This window comes from Mustela nigripes, chromosome 6 (genome assembly GCF_022355385.1).
Source record: "Mustela nigripes isolate SB6536 chromosome 6, MUSNIG.SB6536, whole genome shotgun sequence".
Classification (NCBI taxonomy): domain Eukaryota; kingdom Metazoa; phylum Chordata; class Mammalia; order Carnivora; family Mustelidae; genus Mustela; species Mustela nigripes.
In genome coordinates this window covers 124,323,078-124,349,330 of record NC_081562.1, presented here as the reverse complement: position 1 = coordinate 124,349,330, position 26,253 = coordinate 124,323,078, and the positions used below count along the sequence as shown (strand labels likewise).

Sequence of the window (26,253 nt, the reverse complement as noted above, 5' to 3'; positions counted from 1 at the left end):
TTTATGGCAGTCGTTTTTAATAGAATCTTGCATTTTTCTACCTTCTTAGCTACTTTTCTTGAGAGAATTCATACCAATTAAAAATGCCATTTGTCCTTAAGAAACTTACTTTTCTCTTCAGCTGAAGTTTACTAAGCTGAAAACGAACACGTTAGACTTTATGACCCGATAAGTTGCCTTCTAGCTTCAAAGCTATTTGGTTGTGTTGGTAAAGTGATGTTGGGGTTTAAGAAAGATTACAAAAACATTCAACACACACATGAAATTTGGCAAAGGTCTTCTCTTATTTTTAACGTTAGTATCATTCAATATTATCAGACTCAAGTGTTAGTTTCCCTTTTAAGATTTTATTTATTTTTTGAGAGAGATATTTGAGAGAGAGAGAGAAAGCACACAAGCAAGGGGAGGGACAGAGGGAGAGGGAGAAGCAGAATCCCTGCTAGGCAGGGAGCCTGATGCAGGGCTCAGTCCCAGAACCCCAAGATCATGACCTGAGCTGAAGGCACATGCTTAACCAATTGAGCCTCCCAGGTGCCCCGACCCACAGGTCTACCTAGTGGCATTGTTGCTTTTTCACTTTCTTGAGACTTTTTGTTTTTCTTCTTCACATTCTGGGCTACAGTTTTCTTATTTATGGTTTTACAGTATCTTTTTCCTGTATGGGAATCAGGTGTAAAACATTCTTTGTGCAGAATCCCAAAAGCCACTTAATGATATGTGAGACCCCAAGGACACTAATTCATTAGCCCACATTCTGAGCAGTGGTCTTTGAAGGGGGAGTCAATGCCAGCATGCTTACAAGACATCATGGGGGTGCAGAAAAAATACCCATACTAATTATGACACAGTCATAATACAGTTATTATTTAATCTCATCCTTTAAAATTATCTTCATGTGCTTCAGAATGCATAAGTTAATATAATAGTAAATATATGGAGAATATCTGTAGCCATATCTACATTTGTATGTTTGCTTATGAGTTTCTTCTTCTTTGGGATGTGTGATTAAAGAGTTTGGAGGCCAAACGCTGTCCTAGAAAAATTTTAGTCTCATAGCAGCATATAAATGTAATATATCATATCATATCAATCATATCATATCATATCATATCATATCATATCATATCAATACTATGAGACTAATATCACTTCTAAAACCTAATAACTCGTAGACTTTGTAAACCTATTATTGACTATTACTCTTATTAATTTGCTCCTTTGTGTGTAAAATCATTTGGGTCTTATATTAGCTAGAGTTCCTTGCTTGTGAGCAACAGAAACTAACTCTGACCAGCTGAGGCAAGGATACTGAAAACAACACCGACAGGCTTACAAAGTCAAGGGAGAAGAAGCTGGGCCATCTGGCCTCCTAGGAAGGGCCATGGCAGCCCTTGTCCTCAGGGGCAGCGTCACTTGGACCTTCGAGCCCTGCCATTGGATGACTCTGCTCTAGTTACTTCCTCCCTAAGAGTCCACTCCACTCAAGATTCACATTTCCAAGAAAAAGAATCTGAATGGACTACCTTAGGTCACATATCACACCCTAAAAAACCTTTTTCTAGTATCTTTCCACATGTGTTTACTTCCTGTGGAGTGTGGCAGGAAGGTCCTTTCCACACATCCATGGTTATAAATTCAGACACCAGGACATGACTGCTTGCTGAGAAATGTCAACCCTAGTGATGTAATCTTTTCTTCATATTCAAAAAGAGAATAAATATATCACATGATTACTCTAAAAGGTCATTTTCCTGCCTGGAGCAAATCTTCTGATTTTTTTTTTTATTACTTGGTTGTGGTGTTTTTTTTTTTTTCTTTCCCTTTACATTTCAGTTAAATGACATTTGAATTTTTAAACTTTCTTTAAGAAATTGAGACAAAAATGTGCAACAGGATCAAGTAAAATGTAAATTTAGATAGATAGATACCTTAGAATAAATCTCAGTAAATTTAGAATCAGTTTTAAATTGAATCGATTTTAACATCCATTTGCAGGGCACCCGGGGGGCTCAGTTGGTTAAGCATCTGACTTCGGCTCTGGTCCTGTTCCCAGGGTTCCAGGATCAGAATATATCTGGCTCGATGCTCAGCAGGGCATTTGCTTGTCCCTTTCACTCTGCCCCTCGCACTGCTCTCTCTTTCTCTCTCTCTCTCAAATAAATAAAATCTCAAAAAAAAAAAAAAATCCATGTGCTTTTCCCACTTATGTAAATAAATTACAATATTTTGATGGTCTCATAAAATCTGAGCTTAATCACTTCTTTTAATTTATAGAAAAAGACAATATGAAATGTTTAGATTTAAATTTAATTTTTCTAAAGGTTAAAATGCCTGGAGTAGAGGTGGAGGTAGGGGGTGTATTCTGGAGAAATATGCTGTTAAGCAATGATGCTCTTTCTTCAGGGAGACTGTTAGAAAATATTTAAGAGACAATCTTCATGCACAGATTAGATCATCTCCCTTGAATTTGAAAAATTATTTAGTGAGGATATTTTTTTCTGTCGAAAGATTAACTTTTTCAAAGACCGAATTTGAAGGCCATAGATGAAAGTTCTGTTTGGGACAGGATTTATACTATACATCGGTGGAATAGGTAGGTTGGGTCATTGTGAGATGCAGTTAATATGGCACTGAAACATACTGCCTACCCCTACGCCCATGTATATTCCACCAACATTTAAGCATATTTCCACCACCAAAATACCCTTTTGGCTGAATATGGCCTTTGAGTTTCATGATAAATGTCAAATGCCAACTTGGAAGAATCAAATGTATCCAAATTTAAATCTTAATTAATGTCTTTGCTTTACTTGGCTTGTAAGATAAATAGACAGAGCCTAAAATAAATGTGACAACCTGGGAGACACTTTTCAAAACAGGGAAATCAGGGGATGCCTGGGTTACTTAGTCCATTTAGCGCATGACTCTTGGTTTCAGCTCAGGTCATGATCTCAGGGTTGTGAGATCAAGCCTTGCATTGGTTTCTAGGCTCAGCATGGAATCTGCTTGAGATTCTCTCTCTCTGCCTCTCCCCTTTCTCGCTCTCACTCTTTCTCTTTCTAAAATAAATAAAATCTTCAAAACGGGGAAACCAGGAAAGGGAAGCCCATGGTTTGGGTGTAACCCATCCAGTTCAGAGTAGGTCAAGGGAAGAGCACTGGACGGCCAGAGGTAACCAGGCCAGGCCTGCTGTCTGCATGAGGAACAGGAATGTGAAATCCAAGGAGAGACTTTCCTTCTAATCTTCTTAAAGGTCAATTATGATTATATCTAACCAGGTGTAATTAGTGGGATGACATGATTGAAATTTTTGGTTATACCTCTTCATTGTAGTCCTTCCTTCTATAATTTCTCTAAAGGAATAGAACTGATTGTATTTCCGTTGTTGGATTAAATAGATACCGTTAATTTAAAACTTCTAGATAGGTGTGATTTTTTCCAAAGTTTATCATGTGATGGAAAATAATTTTATTCACATTCACAAATAACCCACTATGTGCATACCACCATAGAAAAAGTCTCAAACTCACCAGAATTTGGTAGTGGGCAAAGGGAGGAGAGGGGGGGAGGAATCTTATCAAATAACAATTACATGCCAAACTACATAATATAAACAGGTAGTTACAAATACAGGAGGTCAAAAAATAAAGGTTAGTATGATCAGGACCAGCTGTCAGCATAGAGGAATAAAACTTGAAATGGGGCTTTAAGGATAGAGATGTTGGATATGAGAAACAGAAGATTAGAGGACCATTCTATATTTTGGCGATGAGGAAATCCTGACTTAGAATACTCAAGTTCCATGGCAGCTTTAAAGGAACAGAATTTTAATGGTAGTTTGTAAAGAAATATACTGCCGTTGGAGTCTCTTTGCCTGAGTAATTAATGCAAGAATTGAAATCTTGTGTCTTTCTTTCAGGTGTGTCTGCACAGCTCACCAGCACTCAGCACCGTCGGAACACCTCCGTAGGCACGCCATTTTGGATGGCTCCTGAGGTCAGATAGTTTTGAGAGGGACAGATGTAATATTTGATCTTTTCTGACTTTCCTTTTCATGCATACTCTATCTCCATATGTGTTTCGGAAGGTACTAGAAGAAAACGTCAGTTGTTTTTATGTAAGGCTTTTGCATGTGTGAGAAGGAACATGGGAGGTGTTCGGTAAATGGACTATGAATGAACATGAATAAATGAAGGAGTGAATGAATGAATCAGATGAGGTAAAGAGAAACTGCTTGCAGCCTTAAATTTTTAAGTTAAATTTGCATTTAATTGCTTAACATGCATCCATATTATTAATATTATAGTAGAAATATTAGGAAAACTCCTAGCCTTTAAGATCAGATTTGTGGTGACTAACCTGTATCACAGGTTCCTACATTGGGCCTGTCTTGCTTGGGGACAACATTGAGCTTAAATAGACTCTTTTCAAACTGTTACCTTTGGGAAGTTGTGGATGAACTGCCAAAATTGCTGAGGGAAGAAGTTTTCTAGAGTCCCATCTTCTCTCCACAGCCATTCTTAATGCCTTTAATCTTTTTAATTATGTTTATCCATAAAGAACACTTATGTTTGAAAGCTCTCTCTTCAACCTCTGGGAAATGTTCTGCTATTTATTTACCATTTTCCAGGGAGTCAAGGGCGGGAAGTGGTTCAAATACTGCATTAATATTGCAAAGCCTTAGAATGAAATGTGTTTGGGGATTAAACCATTGTGTGCTGTTTCTATTTTAATATGAATTCAATTAGTACTTACAAAAAAAGTGAAATGTAAATGGAATATAAAACATGGAGAAAGGTTACATTATCTTTAGAGTCTTAAAAATTCCAGTGGATTCAAAAGCTTTTTTTAAAGATTTTGTTTATTTGACACACAGAGAGAGAGAGAGAGAGAGAGAGAGAGAGACAGTGCAGCACAAACAGGGGAATGGCAGGCAGAGGGAGAGAGAGAAGCAGTCTCCCCACTGAGCAGTGAGCCCTATACAGGGCTTGATCCTGGGACCCTGAGATCATGACCTGAGCCAAACGAAGGGTGACACTTAACAAACTGAGCCAGCCAGGTGCCCTGGATTCAAAAATTTTTAAACAGGGTGTACATCCTGGAATAGGAATAGGAAGTGTGGTCATATAAAGAAAATCAAAATTGAGTAAGAGGATGTGAAGTGAGAGATTCTTCAGTTTGTTCTGATATATTAGTAGTGTTTTAAAAGCTTATGAAAAAAATTTTAAAATGGGAAATTAGTAAAATATAGGGATAATATTAAACAGTATAGCTTATTATGTATTTTAGTAATGTAGAAAAACAATAATATAAATACTATACTATGTAATAATTGTGTTATTACTTGATTAATATTAAATAGTCAATAACCTAGCTTTGTATTTTCCATGTTATAGTAACAAAGACTTTGGTATTTAAGTTTTCTTCTAGTTAAGAAAGCAATTTTGATTAGTGGATCTTGGAACCACTGTCTAAGTAAGAGAAAATATTTTTATCTATCTAAAATTTAATTACCAGAGTATTAAATGAGTTAATAATTAAAATTGACACTCCTTAATATGCAATTACCAGACTGTCATTTTACTGATAAGTCATTATTTATTATTAGTAAGCTTCCAATAGCACAAACACAGTTTGAAAGTACTTTTCTGCTTAACAAACCAGTGGATGTTACCTAAAAGAGAAAGGTTCACTGTGATCTTTTTTTTTTTTTTAAGATTTTATTTATTTCTTTGACAGACAGAGATCACAAGTAGGCAGAGAGGCAGGCAGAGAGAGAGAGAGAGAGAGAGAGAGAGAGAGAGAGAGGAGGAAGCTCCCTGCTGAGCAGAGAGCCCAATACAGGCTCGATCCTAGGACCCTGAGATCATGATCTGAGAGGAAAACAGAGGCTTTAATCCACTGAGCCACCCAGGTGCCCTCACTGTGATCTTTTTAAGCTGTCGTGTAAATATGTGCATGTTCCAGATTTTGTGCATATTGTACTTATTCTTCTGCAATAAACATTTCCCAACTTATGAATGATTGGCAGTATTTCAATAAATTTCCACTTATCTAGAATTGTTGAAGTATATATATTTTGAATAATCAGCTCTCTAGCTCGTGAAGTCATGGGTTATACACCAGCTCTATGTTATTAATGACCAATCTCATAGAATTAGAAAGCAGCTAAGTAAATAAAATTAAATATATTCTCCATAACTAATGGCATAGAATTATTTCAGTGTTTTTAGGGCCTCAGAGGCAATATTGTTCATTTATCAGTTGAACAGTGGAATTCTCTTCTGACATTTTTAAATTAAATTCTAATTCAGAGGAAGCATTTGCTGGTTACATAAAGCCATCCTCCGAGACCAAAGTCCATGCATGTTTTAGGATGAAAGGGACTAGGGAAAGAGTGACCATGGTAAGTGACCCTATCATTTTTACAAGCCACCATACTTTGCCAAGAAAAGGGGAATAGTATTTACAATAACACTAGGAAAGCATAAGCTAAGGATTTTTTAGACAAATTGGAGCATAAATTCACCCAAGCCTTTGGCGAGCTATTCCTAGACCACATATATGATGTCATAAAATAACAACAACAACAAAAGTTGGTGGGGCAAAATACGTTTTTATGCTAAGGAAGACCAAGAGACCCAAAAGAAGAGAAAATTCATCTGAATGTGTTTTTTATTTTAAACAGCTTTGTAGAGATAAAATTCATCTACCATAGAATTAACTCATTTGATACGTACAGTTTAATGATTGTTAACTGTATGTTTACAGGGTTGTGCAACCATCATCACAATCTAATTTTAGAGCATTTTCTTTCCCCCTAAAAGAAACCCCTTACTCATTAGCAGTCACTCCCCATTTTCTCCTAAGCTGTCCTACACTACACAACCACTAATCTGCTTTTTGTCTATGGAATTGCCTCTTCTGGACGTGTCATGTAAGTGGAATCATAACAATATGTGGCCTTTGTGTCTGACTTATTTCTCTTAGTGTTTACACATGTTGTAGCATACATCAGTGGTTTGCTCCTTTTGATGGCTGAATAATATTCCATTGTATATATGCACAGTATTTTGTTTACCTACCACCAGTTGATGGACATTTGGCTTGTTTTCACTTTGGGGCTATTAGGACTAAAACTTGTAAATATTTGTCACATGAATGTTTAATATAAAACTTGGGACTTTCATGCTTACTTTTGCTACAGTGTTTGCTAAAATCACAAACTTCACCCTGGTTTGTTTTTGTTTTTGTTTATTTATTTATTTTTTTTTTTTTGCATTTTCTGCTAGGTGATTGCATGTGAACAGCAACTGGATACCACTTATGATGCCAGGTGTGACACCTGGTCCCTGGGGATCACGGCCATCGAGCTAGGGGATGGAGAGCCTCCGCTAGCCGACCTGCATCCGATGAGGGCACTCTTCAAAATTCCAAGGTCAGAGGACTAACATGGGGGGTACGGTGTCTGTAGCCTATCTTTCTCCCTTCAGCTGGTGCTCATCAGGGAAATAGTCAATGTATTTTAGCAAAGTGGGAGCACAGTGGTCTGGGATATCTTCTGCCTCTTCTGAAATACTGTATGTATTCAGTGGTTTCATTTCCCTGATCTAAGTAAGAGCTTTCTCTAGATACTTGGTATGTCTTCCTTTTGCAGGGATTTGAGCTCTGAGAGCAGCAGTTCCTCCCACTCTTTATCTACTCCCAAATTTGTCAGTAAGGCCCGGGGCCACTGTCGGTACCACAGTGATTGGCTTTGCTTCGCTCTATCAATCCAGTGATTTTTTTTAACTACTTGCTAAGACTTTTCTTTGGAGGTTTAAAATGATATCATTAATAAAACAATACACAAAATTTACTGATATAATAGCAAAGACTTTAGATGTTAATATTTGAGTGTATTCATATAAAACAGTAAATTTAGAATAATCCTTTTGGAGTCATGAAAGCACTTTCCTCTCTGTGTAGACCTTTCCCTTCAGTGGATATATTGACAAACGTTCCTGTGTCTATCCTATTACTAATTAAATGTTATTTTATATATGTTTTGGTTAGTTCCTAGACATTTCAGAACACTGATTTGAAAAGACTGCCTATTTTTATTATATATGTGTTCCCTTTTGAGGACTGTTTTAAGGATTATGCCTGGTACATAGTCCTAGTAGAATGCACACCCAGGGGAGTGGTGAGGTGATAAGTTATATACTTTTTTCAAACAAATTTTGTCATCTTAATGCCTATAGCACTTAGGACCATATATTCAAAGCCCTGGGAAGAGTTCTCCAGTTCTAAAGAAATAATGTCAGTATGTTACATTCATGTCAAAAGGGGTCTATTTGGAATATTTGGCATGTATTTAAATCAGTAGAAGACCAAAGATTTTGAATGCATTTTTCACTTTATCTTTGAACTTCCTTTCTGATATCTATGTTCTAAATTATCATGACTTTATCATCCTTTACATAATAATTTATGAGTAAATCCCAGGTCTAGTTATTTGTAAAATATGCTGTTTGGTTGGTAAGTGGGGAAATAAGATTACAAAAAAGAATAGAAAACCTATGCCAAGTCTAAGACATTTCATTAAATATGAGGAAAACAGAAAAAAATATATACATTTCCTAACTCTTAGTGTCGGCATGAAGCACTACACTTCCTGAGCCCTTTTATTTATGGTTTAAACTACCAGAGTTAGCTGGATGCAGTGATTCTTGGTGATGACCCTTGGATGGACAAGGGATGACAACACTGATGTTTCTGGAAGTTGCACCCTCTTACTTACTTCCTCCAACTTCTGCCACCATTATATCTCTAGCATGGAGGACTTAGAACATGAGCTATAGAAATAATGAGAAAAAAAAAAAAGGGCTCTGAAAAGTTAGCCCATTCTGAATGTTCTAAAATCATCAAAACTTTGTTGTTACAAGCAAGCCAGTAAATCTTGGGAAATTTTCAGGAGGACAAGAAGCAAAGCAAGACTCTTGGGGAAGAGAATGACTTCTTTTAATGTGCAAATCAGCAGTCTTCAGATAGTTCTAAGACTTGTACAATGAGCTCGAGGCATGATCTAGGGTAGATGAGTGGCTGCACTTTTCTTTAATGAGCCTGTATAAACTGTACACTAATTTCATTATAAGCTATTTAAGGAGTAATGCAGAACTGAAGACAAAGCGTTTCCATCCCACTAATGAAAACAAAGCGCTGTTAGGATTAGTGGAAAGCAGTATTTCAGCAAATTCAGTCATCACGGTTGATCAGTGCTTCTTGATGACGGAGTTAGATCAGCCTCATCTCCAAGGGATGTGCCTTCATATTCATGAACATGTCAAAGAAGAACAAGATTTGTTTGGCCTTAAAATAGTGGCAACTAATAACGAAATATTTTAAGTGGCATTCAGAGCTTTCCAGCTAATCATACTTTCCAGTTCCTTACTTCTATAACCTTGTTTCCAGCAGCAACAGAACAACTCCTACTAAAGGCATTCTACTCTGCTCTTGTCTGCTACAGTGTCCCTTGTACTCTAAATGATCCACCTTTCAGGTCACCTCTGTGTGGCCTGGCCATTCCTCAGAGACTTCTGCAGGACTCAAGTTAAAATAAAATAATAAAAATTTAAAAATTCCCCAGTATTCGTTGTTTCTATTTTGCCAAGTTTAGATGTTTCCCCCTAGGGCACTCAGGTAAAAGGGAAAAGATTCCTTAAAAGAAAAAAAATTATCAGAAAAATTGGGTCATATATTAAGTGCTCGCTGAGAAACAAGGAAGCTGTCATTTTATACGAAGAATGCTTAATAACTAATCCTCTGTCTTTGAATCAGAAAATTGTGGCCATGCTTGATTTATGCCTGGCAGAACCCCCGATCACACTCATGCTCCAGTCTGTTCAGCTCTGACTTTGCCCCGACTGACGAATGTGCACAATCCAACCTTGGTTCTTATTTTTTCCAGGAATCCACCCCCCAAACTAAGGCAGCCTGAGATATGGTCAGCAGAATTCAATGACTTCATTAGCAAGTGAGTAACAACAGAGTCTTTAAAAAAAAAAAAAAAAAAAAAAACAAAACAAGAGATACCATCCTGCTAGAACTTGGAAATGTGCCTTTTACAACACTTCTGAATCTCCTCCTTATTTCTTATCTATGGAACAGCCCCAGAGGGTGTCCACTATTGTCTACAAAACCAACATTTGTACTGTCTTCTGAACATTCAGTGAATCCATTATTGCTCAAATAATGATCTCAGGGTCATGTTCATGTGCTTACAGATAGCTATGCCTCTGAGGTTGCTTTGTGGTCCATAAACACATCCTTCCATCTACCTGCTTTTTGCAAGTCACACTCTCCCAACTCCCACCTACTCACCCACCTTTGGTTCAGTCCACTATTTTTAACCCTTTGTTTATTGGCATCACTCATTCCCTTCACAGTCGGGATTTTCATTGCAGTCACTGAATCAGATAATTATTTGATAAAATGCTTATTATTTCAAATTCAGTGAACATTTTAATTTGACAAATATTTAGCACAAGGGCAGTGCCTCTGGGCAATCGACTGGAAGATACGGGTCAACAGTTTCTGACTATCTGCCCCACAAACCTCTTATCACAATTTTATTACATCCTCACCATAAACAACAATAATATTGACAAATAAGGTAAGGAATGACTCCAAGTTGTAAATGGGAGACAGGGGACATTAAGATTACATGTGTCAGGGCATCTAGGTGGCTCAGTTGGTTAAGTGTCTGTTTTTGGCTCAGGTCATGATCCTAGGACCCTGGGATCAAGCCCCAGGTTGGGCTCCCGGCTTAGCAGGGAATCTGCTTCTCTCTCTGCTGTTCGCCCTGCTCATGCTCTCTGTCTCTCAAATAAATAAAGTCCCCCCCCCCCCCAAAAAAAAATATTATGTGGTGTCGGACACTACTTAGAAAATGTAGAAAGGGCAAAGAAAGTGGAGGACCCAGTCATACCCGTAATAGAGTCATTAGTGTTTCTACCAAGAGTATCTGCTTATTGCCTTATTCCTGAAAAGACAAAAGGCCTAGAGTTAAGGGATATGAAAACCTGGGGACTGCGAGTCACATTTTGTTCCCCAGTTTTCACATGAGCATCTGTTACTGAGTACGGACCGTGCAGTACAGAAGATTTGAGGAAGTGTAGTCAGACCTTACGCGTCTTCTAGGAGAATCACTGAGAACTTTGAAGGGCTCCGACAATTCGTAATCGTGCCCCATGTCTGCGGTCCTTCCACACAGATCTTCAGTGGACCTTGTGGCTTTGACACATTCCACACGGTTTCACCTCCAGGAAACATTCCCCGACTTCCTCCCGGCAGCTAGTTAGCATTCTGCCCTGTGTGCTCTCGCTGCGTTTTGCTCCTCTTCCATGAGGAACAGCTGTTTGGAAGCCTCTCTTCCAGACAGGAACTTCAGGGCACCGGATATGCCTTTTTTGTCCCTGTAACGCCTCCGTCCTGCAGAGTGCCTGGTACATACCAGCTCTTTGATACACTTTTACTTGGAGAAAAGAGTCACATATGTGACTACACTCAGTCCATTGACCAAGAGCTCCAGATGTCAGAAAAGGATACATTCTGTTAAACTAAATGATCACGAAGAGCACTTATTCTTAATGCTCAGACATCATCATCCTGGTTCCTTAGTGTATTTTACCATCCTTGCGAAATATGTTACTGGTTAAGCCCAGGAAGGTAAATGACCAAATCATCATCCCAGGAGGAGTAACGGTACAGATTAGAAATGCCACGGCCCAAGTCAAGGCATGGCTCCTTCTTCCTCTTTCTTTTTCTTCTTTCTTTTTTTTTTTCTATGTCACCAAGTGCTAGCCCAGCACTGATCAGTTGTTTCACAAGCACAGATCCTCTGAATCCCAGGGTGGGAAGGGTCCTGGAGGTTGACACAGTCCAAGTCGTATCCGGGGCATAAATCCTTCCCGAGCATGTGCACTGGGTAGCCATCCATCAAGATGTCCTCATCCCTAATCAAGGTGATCCTACCCAGTGCAGCCCATCGTGACTTTAAGAAGCCTCCCTGTTGAAAAGTTCTTCCATATGCTGCCTTCAAATCTCTTTCTCTCCTAATTCCACAAATCGATCCTGGGTTCTTTGTCTCTTGTGACCACTGAAAACTAGTCTAATCTCTCTTCCAGATATTTGAAGACAGCTGTCATGGCTGATTCAATGTCCCACTTGTTCAACTGACCCTCCTGTGATGCTGTTTCAAGTGTCCTCACTAACTTTATCCTTTCTCATGCTACAACCTAGACCCCCAAAGATGTGCACCGATATGGGATTTAAACATCCCCCGCACATTAGTTTAGCAGTTTTATCACATAGAAAAGAAATAGATCAACCGAGAAGCCTTTAAAGGAATTAGGGGAGGGAAACAGAGAAGTTTGTTTTAATTTTAGATAAGCTTTCAAACTGTAATGACTTCACTCCTTCATTCTTTAACTGCTGGCTTGTAAAGCGGCCTGCAGGGGAGATTGCATTTCCTCACCACTATGCCAGCATGCTTGCCCAAGGGGACCATGTGTAGTCGGCAGTTGGGAAGGCTACGTGGTCTTGCTCCCAGACGTGTCCCCGTTCACAAACACGCGTTCCGCCATATTGCAGGTTAACATGCTCTGAGACATGCCTCTCAGGATGAACACTGTGAGGAGCGTTGCTCTCTTGTGTTACACTAGCTGTTAGGAGTATGAATAATAACATCAAAACTTGAACTTATCTAGTAATTACATCTTTCTTTCCTTCTCTCTTGCTCTCTCGCTCCTCTCTCTCTCTTTTTTTTTTTTTTTTTTTTGGCCAGTGCAGGTGCTTGACTAAAGATTATGAAAAGCGCCCAACAGTGTCAGACCTTTTACAGCATAAATTCATTACTCAAATCGAGGGCAAAGACGTGGTGTTGCAAAAACAGCTCATGGAATTCATCGGCATTCATCAAGGCATGGGAGGCACAGAAAAGGCCAGGTAATCAAATAACATCTTCATTCACAAAGTCCAAACATTACCTAATGACACTGCACATTTTTATAATGTGATAATGCTGAAGGTGGAAAAAAAGAACTCATTTAAATTAGTGCACTGTGGGTTCTGAGATAAGGGGATACTTGCATGAAAAGTGAATTCACGTGTTGAGTTGCATCCCGATATTGGTAACGTTGCTTGCAGCATTTTCTAAACAACTTCATCAGAATAAAGAACGTAAACTTTAGTGGATGATTAGTGTTGGCATACGTTTTCTTGTGTTTTCTGATCTTCTATAAAGTTAAGGTATCTTATATTTGAGACTTAAAAAGAGACATAAACCTGAAAAGACTTTTTGGAAAGTATTATTTCTTGGTATCATTTTTTTCCGGTTGAACTCTATTCAGAAATATTTTAAATATCATTACTCCTACTTCCTATTTGGGTTTCTAATAATCTACTATGTATAGTTTATGTAATATTGAATATGCCTTTTACTTATTATAGATAGTATATATGTTTATCTCAAGGAACTAAGTTGATACAGAGAAGTATACAACAAAATGAATCAAGTATATCATTTTAATCTATAACCTTCTAGTATCTTATGGATGGATATACGTTGTTTAAAAATTAGAATACTATTTATATGTGTCCTGGAACCTGCTTTTTTTTTCCCTTAGTAATTCCCATCACCTATTTCACCCATCCCCCATACTGTCCTCCCGTCTGACAACCACCAGTTTGTTCTCTCTATTTATGAGACTGTTTGGGGATTTTTGTTTGTTTGTTTGTTTTGTTTTTTAGATTCCACATATAAGTGAAACGAGACGATATTTGTCTTTCTCTGTTGGATTGTTTTACTTAGCATATATACCTTCTAGGTCCATCCATGTTTTTCAAATGGCAAGATCTCATTCCTTTTATAGTTGAGTAATATTCCATTATATAGTTATGCTATATCTTCTTTACCCATTCACCTTTCCATAGACACTTGGGTTGCTTCCATATCTTGACTATTGTAAATGATGGCACAGTGAACACATGGGTGCATATATCTTTTCAAATTAGTTTTTCATTTTTGGGGGGTAAATAGCTATTAGTGGAATGACTGGATTGTATGGTATTGCTATTTTAAATTTTTTGAGGAATCTCCATACTGTTTTGCAGAGTAACTACACCAGATTACATTCTCACCAACAGTGTGTGAACATTCCCTTTTTTCCACATCCTCACCAACACATTATTTCTTGTCTTTTTGATACTAGCCATTCTGACGGGTATGAGGTGATATCTTATTGTGGTTTTGATTTGCATTTCCCTGATGAATAGGGATCTTGAACATCTTTGCGTGTCTGTTGGTCATCTGTATATCTTTGGGAAAATGTCTATTTGTGTCTTCTTTCATTTTTAATCAGATTATTTGTTAATGTTGGGTTGTAAAATTTCTTTATATATTTTGGATATTAAATCCCTTTTTGGATATATCATTTGCATATATCTTTTCCCATTCAGTAGTTGCTTTTTCATTTTGTTAGTGGTCTCCTTTGTCGTGCAGAGGTTTTTATTTTGATGTAGTCCTGATAATTTATTTCTGCTTTTGTTTTCCTTGGCTGAAGAAACATGCCCATAAATAATGTTGCTAAGGCCAATGTCCAGGCCAATGTCCAAACCAATGTCCAAGAGAATACTGCCTGTGTTATCTTTTAGTTTTATGGTTTCAGGTCTCACTTTTAGGTCTTTAATCCATCTTGGCTTTATTTTTGTGTAAGAAAGTAGTCCAGTTTCATTCTTTTACACGTAGCTGCCCAAGTTTCCTAATACCATTGAAGAAACTGTCTTTATCCCATTGTATACTCTTGCCTCCTTTTTCAGATTAATTGACCATATAAGGTAGGTTTATTTCTGGGCTTTCTATCCTCTTCCATTGATCTATGTGTTGGAGCCTACTTTTTCCCACTGAAGAGTGAATAGCCATGTCATTAACTCCATGTCATTCATATTATTCTATGACAGATTTTTTAAATACTGCCAGCATTACCTTGTATGACTTTTCAATAATTGATTTAAATAATCCCTTATTATTAGATATTTAGGTTGTTACTAATTGTTTCTGTCTCTGATAAGTAACATTGTAATGAACAGAGTTGCACATGAATCCCTTATTATTTCCTTAAGATAAGTTCCTAGACACAGTGCTAAGTCAAAGGGTAGTCTTTTGTAGTTTCAGTTTATTCTTGAGAATTCTATTAGTTTCATTTAAGGAGCATATCATTATTTAAGGGCTAAGTGAGGAAAAGTGAGTGGAAAATGGTGCATGGGGGCGCCTGGGTGGCTCAGTGGATTAAGCCTCTGCTTTCGGCTCAGGTCATGATCCCAGGGTTCTGGGATCGAGTCCCACATCAGGCTCTCTGCTCAGCTGGGAGCCTGCTTCCTCCTCTCTCTCTGTCTGGCTCTTTGCCTACTTCTGATCTCTGTTTGTCAAATAAATAAAGTCTTAAAAAAAAAAAAAGAAAATGGTGCATGACTTAAAAGGTGATTCTATTTGAATTCCTGTCGGGGTCACATGTTTCATTCCTATTTGTTTAATGCCTAACTGTGTGCCAGACATTGTTAGGATTTTATATTATCTCATGTGATTTTGTAACATCCCTGATATAGGACACTCCATTTTCACGGCTGAGAAGAACCAAAGTTTACAGAGGCTAATTAACTTCTACAAGGCAACACAGGCAATGAATGACCTAGCAGGAATTCAAATCCTGGTCCCTAAACCCAGGCTTTATTCACATGAGTAAACAAAGTAATGATAGTAGACGTCTCTGGAGGTTAGGCCTTGCCTATATGAGTTTACAGCCTTGCTAGAGAAACAGAACTCATATACCTGTAGTGAGGGAACATTACATTGTGAGTGGAATGAATTACAGAGAAGAAGGAAGGAGGTGTGTAGTTTACAGTGAGGAGATGGCCCTGGGCTCGCACATGTCCTTCCTTCCTTCTTTTTGTGACTGTAGTTCCATAGTCAGCCACAATCCCATACTTCCCAGAGCAAGTGGACAAACAACAAGCAAACAAACAAAATGAACAGAAATTGAAGTGTACCAGCATCGTGTTGGGTGCTCAAGAACTATGGAAAATTTGAGATTTTACCTTATTTGCAAGCTAATAGTTGACCTGCCAGTTACAAGCATATTGGCAGAAGATATGAGACTCCAGGATCAGAGGCAAAGGACCTTACTATTCTTGTTAAGCCAGGAACATCAGTTTTATATTCATGATGGTTATTCTTGTCCCACAAATCCTAGTGCTGATGTGGAATGACCTAGATAGATTAGTGTATACAGTAGGTTTGCCAGATAGTGTAGGGACCCTGAGCTTGGGAAACTCCAATCTTTGAAAAGGGAAGGGCTAGTGAACCTGCCCAAACTTTGTCCTGGAGCAGACATTATCTTTACTATTTTGTTAAGCAAACAACTTCCATCTGTCATGGAGAGAGTCATTATCTCTAATTTCCACCATTCGCTATACAAGCATTCTTGGAAATACAGTCTGGAAACAAAGCTAATATAAGACATGCAGAAACGAGAGAGACCCATGGATAATTGTCTCCCAGCATTCAGACATCGTAAAAATGGTTGAATTAAACAATATTTAGATTCTAAGTCTGTTGCTCTAAGTTCCAGAGATAAAAACAAAGAAAAAAATTATTGAAAACAACTCTACATTGGGCACCACATGAGATTCAACACTTGTGTTTCTGAGTCACAAAATTGATTCTTGTTGATCTTGTTAAGAATTCTGAATATGTTTTCAATGTGAGAACTTCTGTTTCACTCAGAATTGTGGAAAATTTTCAGTCATTATTCAGTTAAATATTGATCTTCTCTTATTCTTTTTATTTTCTAAGAGATAAATAATGCAATGTCCCAATATACCTTCTGTGTCTTATGCTTTCTCCTTTATGTTTGTCTTTCCTTTATCAGTCCTCTGCTGTATTTTGGATGATTTCTTCAAAATTGTTTCTCAATTCACTAATCCTTAGAATAGGACTAGTCTAGAGTAGTAAACTTTTTTTTTTCAGGCTGATATTTCTGTCAACAGCTGTATTTTTCATTTCTACAGTCTCTTACTTTTTGTAAACATTCCTTATTCATTTCTGTCTTTATATCTGGCTGTTCCTATCTGGCTAATTTATTTTGTGTGTGAATGTAATTCTTTTCTTTTTCTCTGTAGACTCTTTAGCAGTCTTTTTTTTTTTATTATTATTTATATTCCAACCAGGGTGAATTGTCTTGATTATTGGGTTTATTTGCTTCCTTAATATTTGGTTTCCTTCTGGGGTTTAGAATTTTGATTTGCTCTCCTGCCTGGAACTGGGGGGAGGGGGCAGTTTGCTCTGCTTTTTCTTTTCTTCTGCATTCTCTTCTCCTATTTTGAAAGTTTTGCCTTAGCCATAATATGGCTTCAAGAGTCTTTCTGCTCAATAGCACTTTGAGGATATTGCAGATCTGGTCATGGAAACAGTAGGAAGTAGACCCAGTGTGTGCTTGGTCTTGCCATCACAGGTACTTGGGTCCAAAAAAGAAAGAAGATGCAGAATTTTTTCGGTGTTCTCTTTCAGGTAAGAGACAACCCTTCCCACATTCAGCTCCCAGCCTAGGTCAGGGCCTTCACTGTGAGTGGGGTGTTTCATTGCTTTTACTGTCCTGGCCTTTTCTGCCTTTTTCTAGTCCTGGACTTTGTGTCAGCCTGTGGTTTCTGTCCTCCTTCCCAGGGTGTGTCTGACTTTTTAGGTCCACTGTCATGTTCATCTTGTTTTGGAGAAGGTCTTTGTCATTTTAATTCAACTTAAAAAATATTTTAAAAAATATTTTATCTTTCACAAGTGTATATTTGGAAGGGGTGAAAGCAGAGTTTGGATCATTAATGTACAACACACTTTTGACCACAGATCTTAGTCTGAGGTCGTAGGAGGAGGAAGTATTTTCCTGCTCTCAGCACTTTTATACTAGTTCCAAAGTGTGAAACATATTCAGGCGAAAGAAGAGACACTGCAGGGAGCCACTTGCAACACCTTGGGAAAAAGTAGTCTTCAAAATCAGGCAGAATTATTTGATTTGGTACAGTTCCCAGCACTGGTAAAGTTGATCCAAAATCTGACTGTACTAAATCAACATAGCTAACTCAAAGGTGACATTTTTTTGTATGTGATATTGACATTTTGAAATTGGGTTGATATATGTATTTGGCCGGATAATTTTTTTTAAAAGTCCTAATTTGGTTTTAAAGAAGACTGTCCTATGATAAATTGAATACAAACTGAGTACTTTAAATTTCCCAATAACGGCCAGGGGGCAGTGTTAGAAGGCACTGTGGGATGGATACAAGAACTTCCTTTTTTGAGTCAAGGCCTGACTATAACAAGTCACTCGCATAACTTACTCAACTAGTCTGAGGAATTGAGATGCACAGAAGCCGCAATTGCTTCCATGACTAACTCTCAAACCATGGAAATGCATTTTCACAGGAGTTAAATTGACAGTGTTACAGTGCAGACTGAATCAGTGAGAAGTTTTAATTGTAAAATATTTTAAAAGAAAAGTTCGGCTTGGGCCCTGGGGAGGCTCAGTCGGAGAAGCATCTGCCTTCAGCTCAGGCCATGATCCCAGGGTCCTGGGATCGAGTCCCACATTGGGTTCCCCGCTCCACAGGTACTCTGCCTCTCCCTCTGCCCCTCCTCCTACTCATTCTCTCAATTCTCCCTCTCTCAAATGAAAAATAAATAAAATCTTTAAAAAGGAAAAGTTTGGCTCCTGAATCCAGTATTGTATTTAGTTGCCTGATTTCATGGCAATAGATAAAGTCATTTGTAATTGAAATGTACTATTAAGCTTTCTTGACTAAAAACAATCCAGCCCAATTTAAGAAGAAAAGCAATTGAGTGAAAAATGCTGGATGGCTCAGAGAATTGAGAGGAAGGCAGAGTGCCAGGCTTATGCCTGAAGCAAAGGAAGCCTCAAATAGCCTCCCCCAAGAGCTGCTTCTAAGAAGCCACCAATGAAACCCTCCCTCCCTGCTCCACGTCCTGCAGCAACACTGGTTTCTGAAATGCCACAACCACCTCAAAATATCTGTAAACTGACCTTGAGCTTTGTCACTCCCTCAAGACTCTAAGTTCCATACAAGACCATCTGGTTCCCATTCTTAGGTGACAAATCCATGTTGTAGGTGAAGAAAATGCAGTGAGAAGCCCTTGCTTCTCCCTTAGTTCTGGTATCTGTATGAGGCAGAATCCTTTCTTGCAACCATCTTGGAATTTCTCCCCACAAAGGAAAGCTATTTTGAGATATTAAAGCAATAAATTATGTGGAATATGCAAACAGGTTCTTGAAATTCTTTCTTTTATGTATCTTGAATCTTTACCTAAAAGTGTTATTTAAGGTATGATGTGCATTCCTTATAAATAAAGGCAAAACCTACCCCAGTACATAGTGGAATGATAAATCCCAAACCAGGATTTCATTTTGTGGGGCACCTGGGTGGCTCAATCGGTTGAGCTTCCAACTCTTGGTTTTGGCTCAGGTCATGATCTCATGGGTTGAGATCGCCTGGGTCCTGGGATCAAGCCCCACCTCAGGCTCCATGCTCAGTGGGGAGTCTGCTTGAAAAATTCTCTCCCTCTGCCTCTTTTCCCACTTGCTAACTATCAATCAATCAATCCGTCTTTTAAAATTTTTCATTTTGTGGTGTTTATATTATTAACATGTTACCTTTAACATTTTCTTTTGCTTTATATACAAAGCAAAATAACTTTAGTATTTTGCTCGATACCCTCGATATGCTAGTGGTGATTAACTTTGATGTGTATAAATTGTTTTTTGGTTATATTTTATAGAAGCAAAAAGGAATGTTTGTAAGAATTAAGTAACTCAAACATAGCTATTTCTTAGGCCAAAAATAATGGCTGTATTTGTAGTGGTCTTAAAATCACCCCACTTGTCCCAGCATATATGGTTTTCAAACCAGGATATAAGGCGACTTTGAGACAGATCTGGAAGGATTAACAAATGAAAGACAAACTAAGTTTTCCAACTCGTCAGGACTGAAAGCCTTGGTTCCAGCTCTCAATTCTTTATTTAGGTATAAGACTTTATGTCATGAAAATTCAGTTGAATGGGATTCTGATTTTACAGAAAAAAAGGAAAAAAAAAACCCAGAAAAATCAGTAGGAAGTAATAATAGGGTTTTTTCAGTGTGCTACAATGCATGATTCTATTTTATTCTGTTTTCTGGGCATGATAATTTTTCTCTAATGGCTGTAACTATGTCTTTGTGAGAATTATGTACCCTTTGGAACGTTTATTCATATCCCTTAATATGTGGGGCTTTTAAAATGCTTATCCTGGCTGCTCTTACAATAACCATTCTTTTTGATTCCCATCTCCACATGAATATTTCAAAGACACTTCAAAATGAACATGTCCAAAATTGAATTTACACTGTCCCACCCAAAATTAGTTCTTTGGTCCCTTTCTTGTTAATGGCACCACTGCTCAATTCCTGATGCCAACCAGAAATCTAGGGATTATTTTGAAGTATTCTTCTTTCCTACTTTCTGTGTTTAGTCCAGAGGATGGCTACATTTCTTATGGCCCCATTCAACCTAACACCAATGGTGATAAAATCCTTGCTACCATGGAAATCATGAATCGAGATAATGCCGATGTTGTCTCAGTGTTTATTGAGCCCATTGTGTAAAGACCCGGACCTCATGCTACCATGTGGGAGCTGACGGCTGAAGCGTATATAGTCTGTGCACCTGGGGGCTTATGTTTTAATAGAAGGGATAAGGCAAGCCTGTAAAAAACCATTATACAAAATAAGACGTTCCAGTCCCATGAAAGGAATACAAACCGTGTCCTATGAGAGTTAGAAGAAGCAGAGAATGTTTACAGTAACAGGAACAGGAAGGCTTATCCAGGAGGTGGCCTTTGAAACCCCACTGGAATAAACAGGACTTAGTCACATGTGAAAATAGAGTTAGCACCTGCTGAACATTATTTCTAGAAAGAACAGCCTGAGCAAAATCAAGAAAGCTGACAGAAAGGCAAGCATTTAATCAAAGCTGTAAGGGGAAAACTCAAGAAACATGGTTGGAGATACCCACAGAGAGCCAACCATAGAGACAGCACATTGAGAGTCGGACGGGAGGTCTGACCAGTATACTTGACAGTCCGCACTGCGGATGCCCCAAGGCCACCTGGGCCCTGCTGTGCTCCATCCTTTCATTGGTCCTGAAAGGTAAACTGTGGATATACCAAGACTGTTTATGGCAGTACTTTTGGATGCTTTTTTTCTCTCCAGTATTTCTTCCTAACTTTAAGCTATTGTATATATTTTTTTAAAGTGAAAGAAGTTGGTCTCCATCATATTGAATGACCAAGACATTAGTGGCTAGTGTTGGGCTATTTGGAGACGACAAATCAATTGATAGATTTATTTCTATGTATTTGTGAGTTGTTTTAATTGTTTGGTGTGTGCATCTGTGTATGCGTGCTTATATTCTAAGTAAATTTTATTTTGGGAAATTCAAGGTTTATCTTGGCCAAAATAAGGGGTAAAAGAATTGTCCATATAAAATCTAAGAGAAAAGTTCTTTTTAAGGCACAAACAGATGACAGCATCTGGCCAAGATAGGGAATCAAGAAAAAAGACAGGTGGGAATGGGAAAATGTATTAAGGACCCATCTAGTACCAGGAAATTTAGAAAACAAATGATAACTTATCCTTCCCCCTTAAAATAGATCCTTATGCCTTTCTTTACTACTTCCTCTCCCAGAAAAGCTCCCACATAAGAGCTAAGTAACTTCTAAGCATGGTCCCTTAAGGAATTTTCTAAAGAACAGGCTAGTGAATAAGCATTCCCTAGGGAAGACCATTATGCGTATCTCTGCTTTTAAGTCTCAATAAATAAAGGAATTCAAATAAACAGGAAGAAGAAGTTGTTAAAATGTCCTAACAAGCTGTGAATAATGCCTAGGAATAAGTTACATTGATGTTTCAGAATAAAATTCTTTACAAACAGGAAAAAACCACCAAGGACAGGGGAAAAATAACTGTCAACCAAGGTTGGTGGGGGGGGAGAACCTGTTCAGGGTCATTTTCTGTTCTGTCATAAAGATCTGGGGTCAGAACCCATTTGTCCTAACACCTCATTCAATTTCTGTCTGTATCATACTGCTCCCCCCTCTTTTTTTTCCTCCAGAGAATAGTCATACTAAAAGAGACTACTATTACTGGAAGGGAACTTCTCTTCTGGTTCCTTCTTGGAGAGACCAGAATGGAAGCCCAGAGAAATCCACTGCTTGTGGCCAGCACACGGCTGTAGCTCAAATCCCAGGATTTTCAGAATAGCACTCTTACTGGTTTCTGTATCTCTCACTGGAAGCAGAAATTGGCCTTCACAAAACTGGTGATACAAAGAGTTTTTGTTGGACTTTTGGGGACTGTTTTGTATGATTTTACTCCTAATGGACATTTCAGCCTTTACCAATTTCTTTGTGATCCTGCAGTTTACTGAGTAGCATGTTCAAGGGTCAAGAAATTTTTGCTCACGTTTCCCTAGATGACTTTGTTTTAATCAAGAGGGTAGAGTATAGAAATAAATAAGTCTAAAAAGGTGGTCTCATTGACAGCATCTTTGAAATATTTGGGATACAGTCATGTACTAACTTGATTTTAGTGACAACTGGACAAAAGTTGATAATCAGTGTCATGGTCTTTTCATTTCTCTTGAAAAGAGCCCCTTATCTCTGCAATGAGTTTAAGGATTTGCATTTGTTATTAGCAAGTGAACAGTGAGGGCCAACAAAACTGCATTAACTTATAAAACACTTTGTCCCATTTCTCTGGTAGTTGCTACTTAATGTTAAACCACACTCTGAGACTTCTTCTAGTGTGCTATTTTTCAGTCTTTAGTTTCACTGAGGTCTGAAAGGACAAGTTCTCAGTGGCCCCAGCATGTCACTGGTGACAGTGTGTGGGCCTGTGACCACCAACGTGTCCATCCCTTCCCTACCCCGTTCTCCATCTTCACCCTGGCCACAAGGGCACTGGCTATGCTTTTTCATTCATCCCTGGGCTCATGCAGTATTCTCTCCTTGAAATCTCCCCTCTTCATTCTCTCCTTGAAAATACACTTGAAAACTGTATCTCCAATAGTCAGTTCACCGCTTTTGAGATGCCTTCCCCCAACCCCCAAGCGTATTTACATTTTCTGTCTTCTGTGGTCATGCAGCCCCTTGTTCCTGCTTCAGAGTCAGACAGACGTAGATTCAAGTCCTCATCCTTCCGTGTACTAGTCCTGCCATGTACTAGTTTTGTGACTCTGGGCACGTAACTGAACCTCTCCTTAGACCCAGTTAGTTCTTGTCTATGAAATGGGAATGCAAATAATGCCTACCTCATGAAGCTGTGAGGATAAATGTAATAACACCAAAAAAACATGGGCATGGTACCTGGCACAGTGTAAGTTATCGCCATCACTTAATGGTACTTATATACAATATATTTTGTGAATCTTAATCATCTTTGTATCTCCAGTGCTGGGTCCAGGACTTTGAAAGCAGTGAGTGCTCAATAAATATACTCTTGACCCTTGAACAGCATGAGGTTGTGCAGTCAAAAACCCAAATATAACTTTTGACTCCCCCAAACCTGAACTGCTAATAACCCACCATTGACCGGAAGGCTTACTAAGAATACAAACAGTCAATTAGCACATTTTGCATGCTATATATATTATGTACTCTATTTTTGCCATAAAATAATCTAGGAAGAAGAAAATCATTAGAGAAAGAAAATACATTTACAGTACTGAACTGTATTTTTTGGGAACAAAAAAAAAAAACAAGAAATTCACACACAAGTGGGCCCATGCAGCTCAAACCCATATTGTTCAAAGATCAACTGTATATAAACTTTTTTTTTTTTTGCAAATAAATAAATAAATAAATATTTTCTTTATTTATTTGACAGACAGAGAGAATGCAAATAGAAAGAGACAAGCAGAGGGTTCAAAAGCTGATCAAGGAGCCGGATTTGGGACTCAATCTGAGGACCCTGGGATCATGACCTAAGCCCAAGGCAGGCACTTAACCAACTGAGCCACCCAGGTGTCCCTACTGTATATAATTAAAGAGTTTGGGTTGAGATCTGAAATAGAAAGCCCTCATCTGGCTTTATATATTTAACAGACACAATTAATAGTGCATTTATATTTATTACTCAACTATAAAAATAATGGAGAACCAACATGAAAGATTTTTCTTGAGAGGAGGATTTTTTCATTTTTTTTCTAGAGAAAACTTCTTTTTATAGTTTTCTTGCTGGGGTAGGGGTAGAAACAGAGGACTTGGGAAAAAATAATAAAATTTACACAAACCTCTCATTTGTTTCTAAACTTACTCTATGAAGTTGTGTGCTCATGGGTCATGGTCTTTCTTTTATGATAACACCATTGAGGCACAGCGAGCCCCTGCAGAGGTAGGACTGAAACTTCTAACTTTCATCTCTGTGTTTTTTCTAGAAATGCAGTTATCCATTCAGTTATCAGGAGAATCTAACTCATACCCTGAGGGTAAATCATGTATTTTAGAGGTGTTTTCATAGTGGAAGTTACAGAGTAAATGGATTTGGGCATGCCAGTGTCTTATTATAATCAACACATGAGGTTCTACATATTATTTCTGCCTCTTGTAAGAGATTATTGCATATTCTGTTGGAAGCCCCAATTTAAAGGACTCAAGCTTTCATTATCACTCTGGTTTTACCAGTTTTGCCAACACAGTTATTCACATGCTCCCACTTAATATTTGCCTGTCTCACTCCATTACTTTTCTCAGATGGGAGCCATTGGAAACTTTTGCTTTGAAACTCGATTTTTGATTGTTTTGATTGTCTCTGCTTCTTAATTCTTTTGAAGGAATAATGAATATGGATATTAGTTTATTTGTAAAAGTGACCCTTACTTATTATTTAAAAACCCAACAAATACATAAAAATATAAAATTTGTTTTAGAAAATCCCTTGAAACCACAGCACCAAGAGGAGGGGAAAAAAATACCCAGCCTAAATATTTGATGAACACAATTCTAGATTTCTTTCTGTATGTGTGTGGGCAGCAAGAAAGATAGTTTTTACAAATATGGAATTCTTCTGTAAGTGCTATTTTATTGAAATTTTTATTGACATATTATAAATTTACATGCATTTGTAGGAAATAATACAGACAGATCCATGTATCACCTACCCAATTTCTCTCAATGGTTACATTTCATAAAACTATATAAATACTCTTTGAAGTATTTTACTCAAACTTAACAGAAGAAAGAGAACCTTAGGGCAAAAAGGAAAAACATTGTTGAAAGTCAAATAAATGTTTATCTCTTCACTTCAAGATTTTTTGGGGTTTTGCTTAAGTTAAAAGGTTAGATTCATTTTGATTCAGTTCTAGACAACCTCTGCTACCTCCTTGTTCTGAAGAATGAAGTTAGCATAGTTATACTTCCTCCCATCCCCTTGATGTCCACATCCTGGACTTGTTACCCCATTCTTTTATGTAATTAATGCTTCATGTTTGTAGTCTACCTGCAAGCCTAATTTCTGGGGCTGTTTAATCTTTTATCTGTATTTAAGTTGATTCAGTGCACACCTCAAGTCTTTTCAACTATACCCTTCCTTTTCTGAGAGCCTTATTTTAATTATTCTCTTGGGTCAGTAAATCGTGTCATCTCCTAATTATTTCCAGAAAGCCTCAAACCCTAAATTCTTGCTTTCTTGAGCTCGAAGCTTAGGTTAGTTAGGTAAAGTAAACTTAGGTCAGTGTTTTCTTCTCCTCAAAACTCTGCAAACCCTGTTCCACTCTGTCTGGGGCAGGTGTATTGCTATTGAGAGCACCAAGGCAGTGAGCCTCCTCCCTTTATTCATGGCTGGTTCTTTCACAGGATGTCTTTTGGGGGATCAGAAGCTTCATGAAGCTGTGTCTTAACGACCATTCTTCCAGATCCATTTCATTTACCCCTGACCACGTGTAGGAGCCAACTCCTACTGCCTCATGAGAGCCAACTCAATCTTTGTTCTTTTCTCTTTCATTTTGTGTCCTTAACCCATGTGTCTTACCCTGTCTGTGAATTCAGTCATGTTTATTCCCCATCTTTTCTTCGGTCATGATTTTTCCTCTATCCCTTTTCTGATCACAGACAACTCAGT

At 38.0% G+C, this 26,253-nt stretch overlaps 1 protein-coding gene across 1 annotated transcript in view; it reads left to right on the top strand.

Annotated features, from left to right (window-relative positions):
* MYO3A (myosin IIIA) overlaps positions 1–26,253 on the top strand; it is a 233,234-nt gene that overhangs the window by 53,369 nt on the left and 153,612 nt on the right. The window contains exons 7-10 of the mRNA XM_059404999.1: positions 3,920–3,996; positions 7,293–7,438; positions 9,950–10,015; positions 12,832–12,987. Coding sequence (XP_059260982.1) covers positions 3,920–3,996; positions 7,293–7,438; positions 9,950–10,015; positions 12,832–12,987 — 445 coding nt within the window. The remainder of the gene's footprint in view (positions 1–3,919; positions 3,997–7,292; positions 7,439–9,949; positions 10,016–12,831; positions 12,988–26,253) is intronic.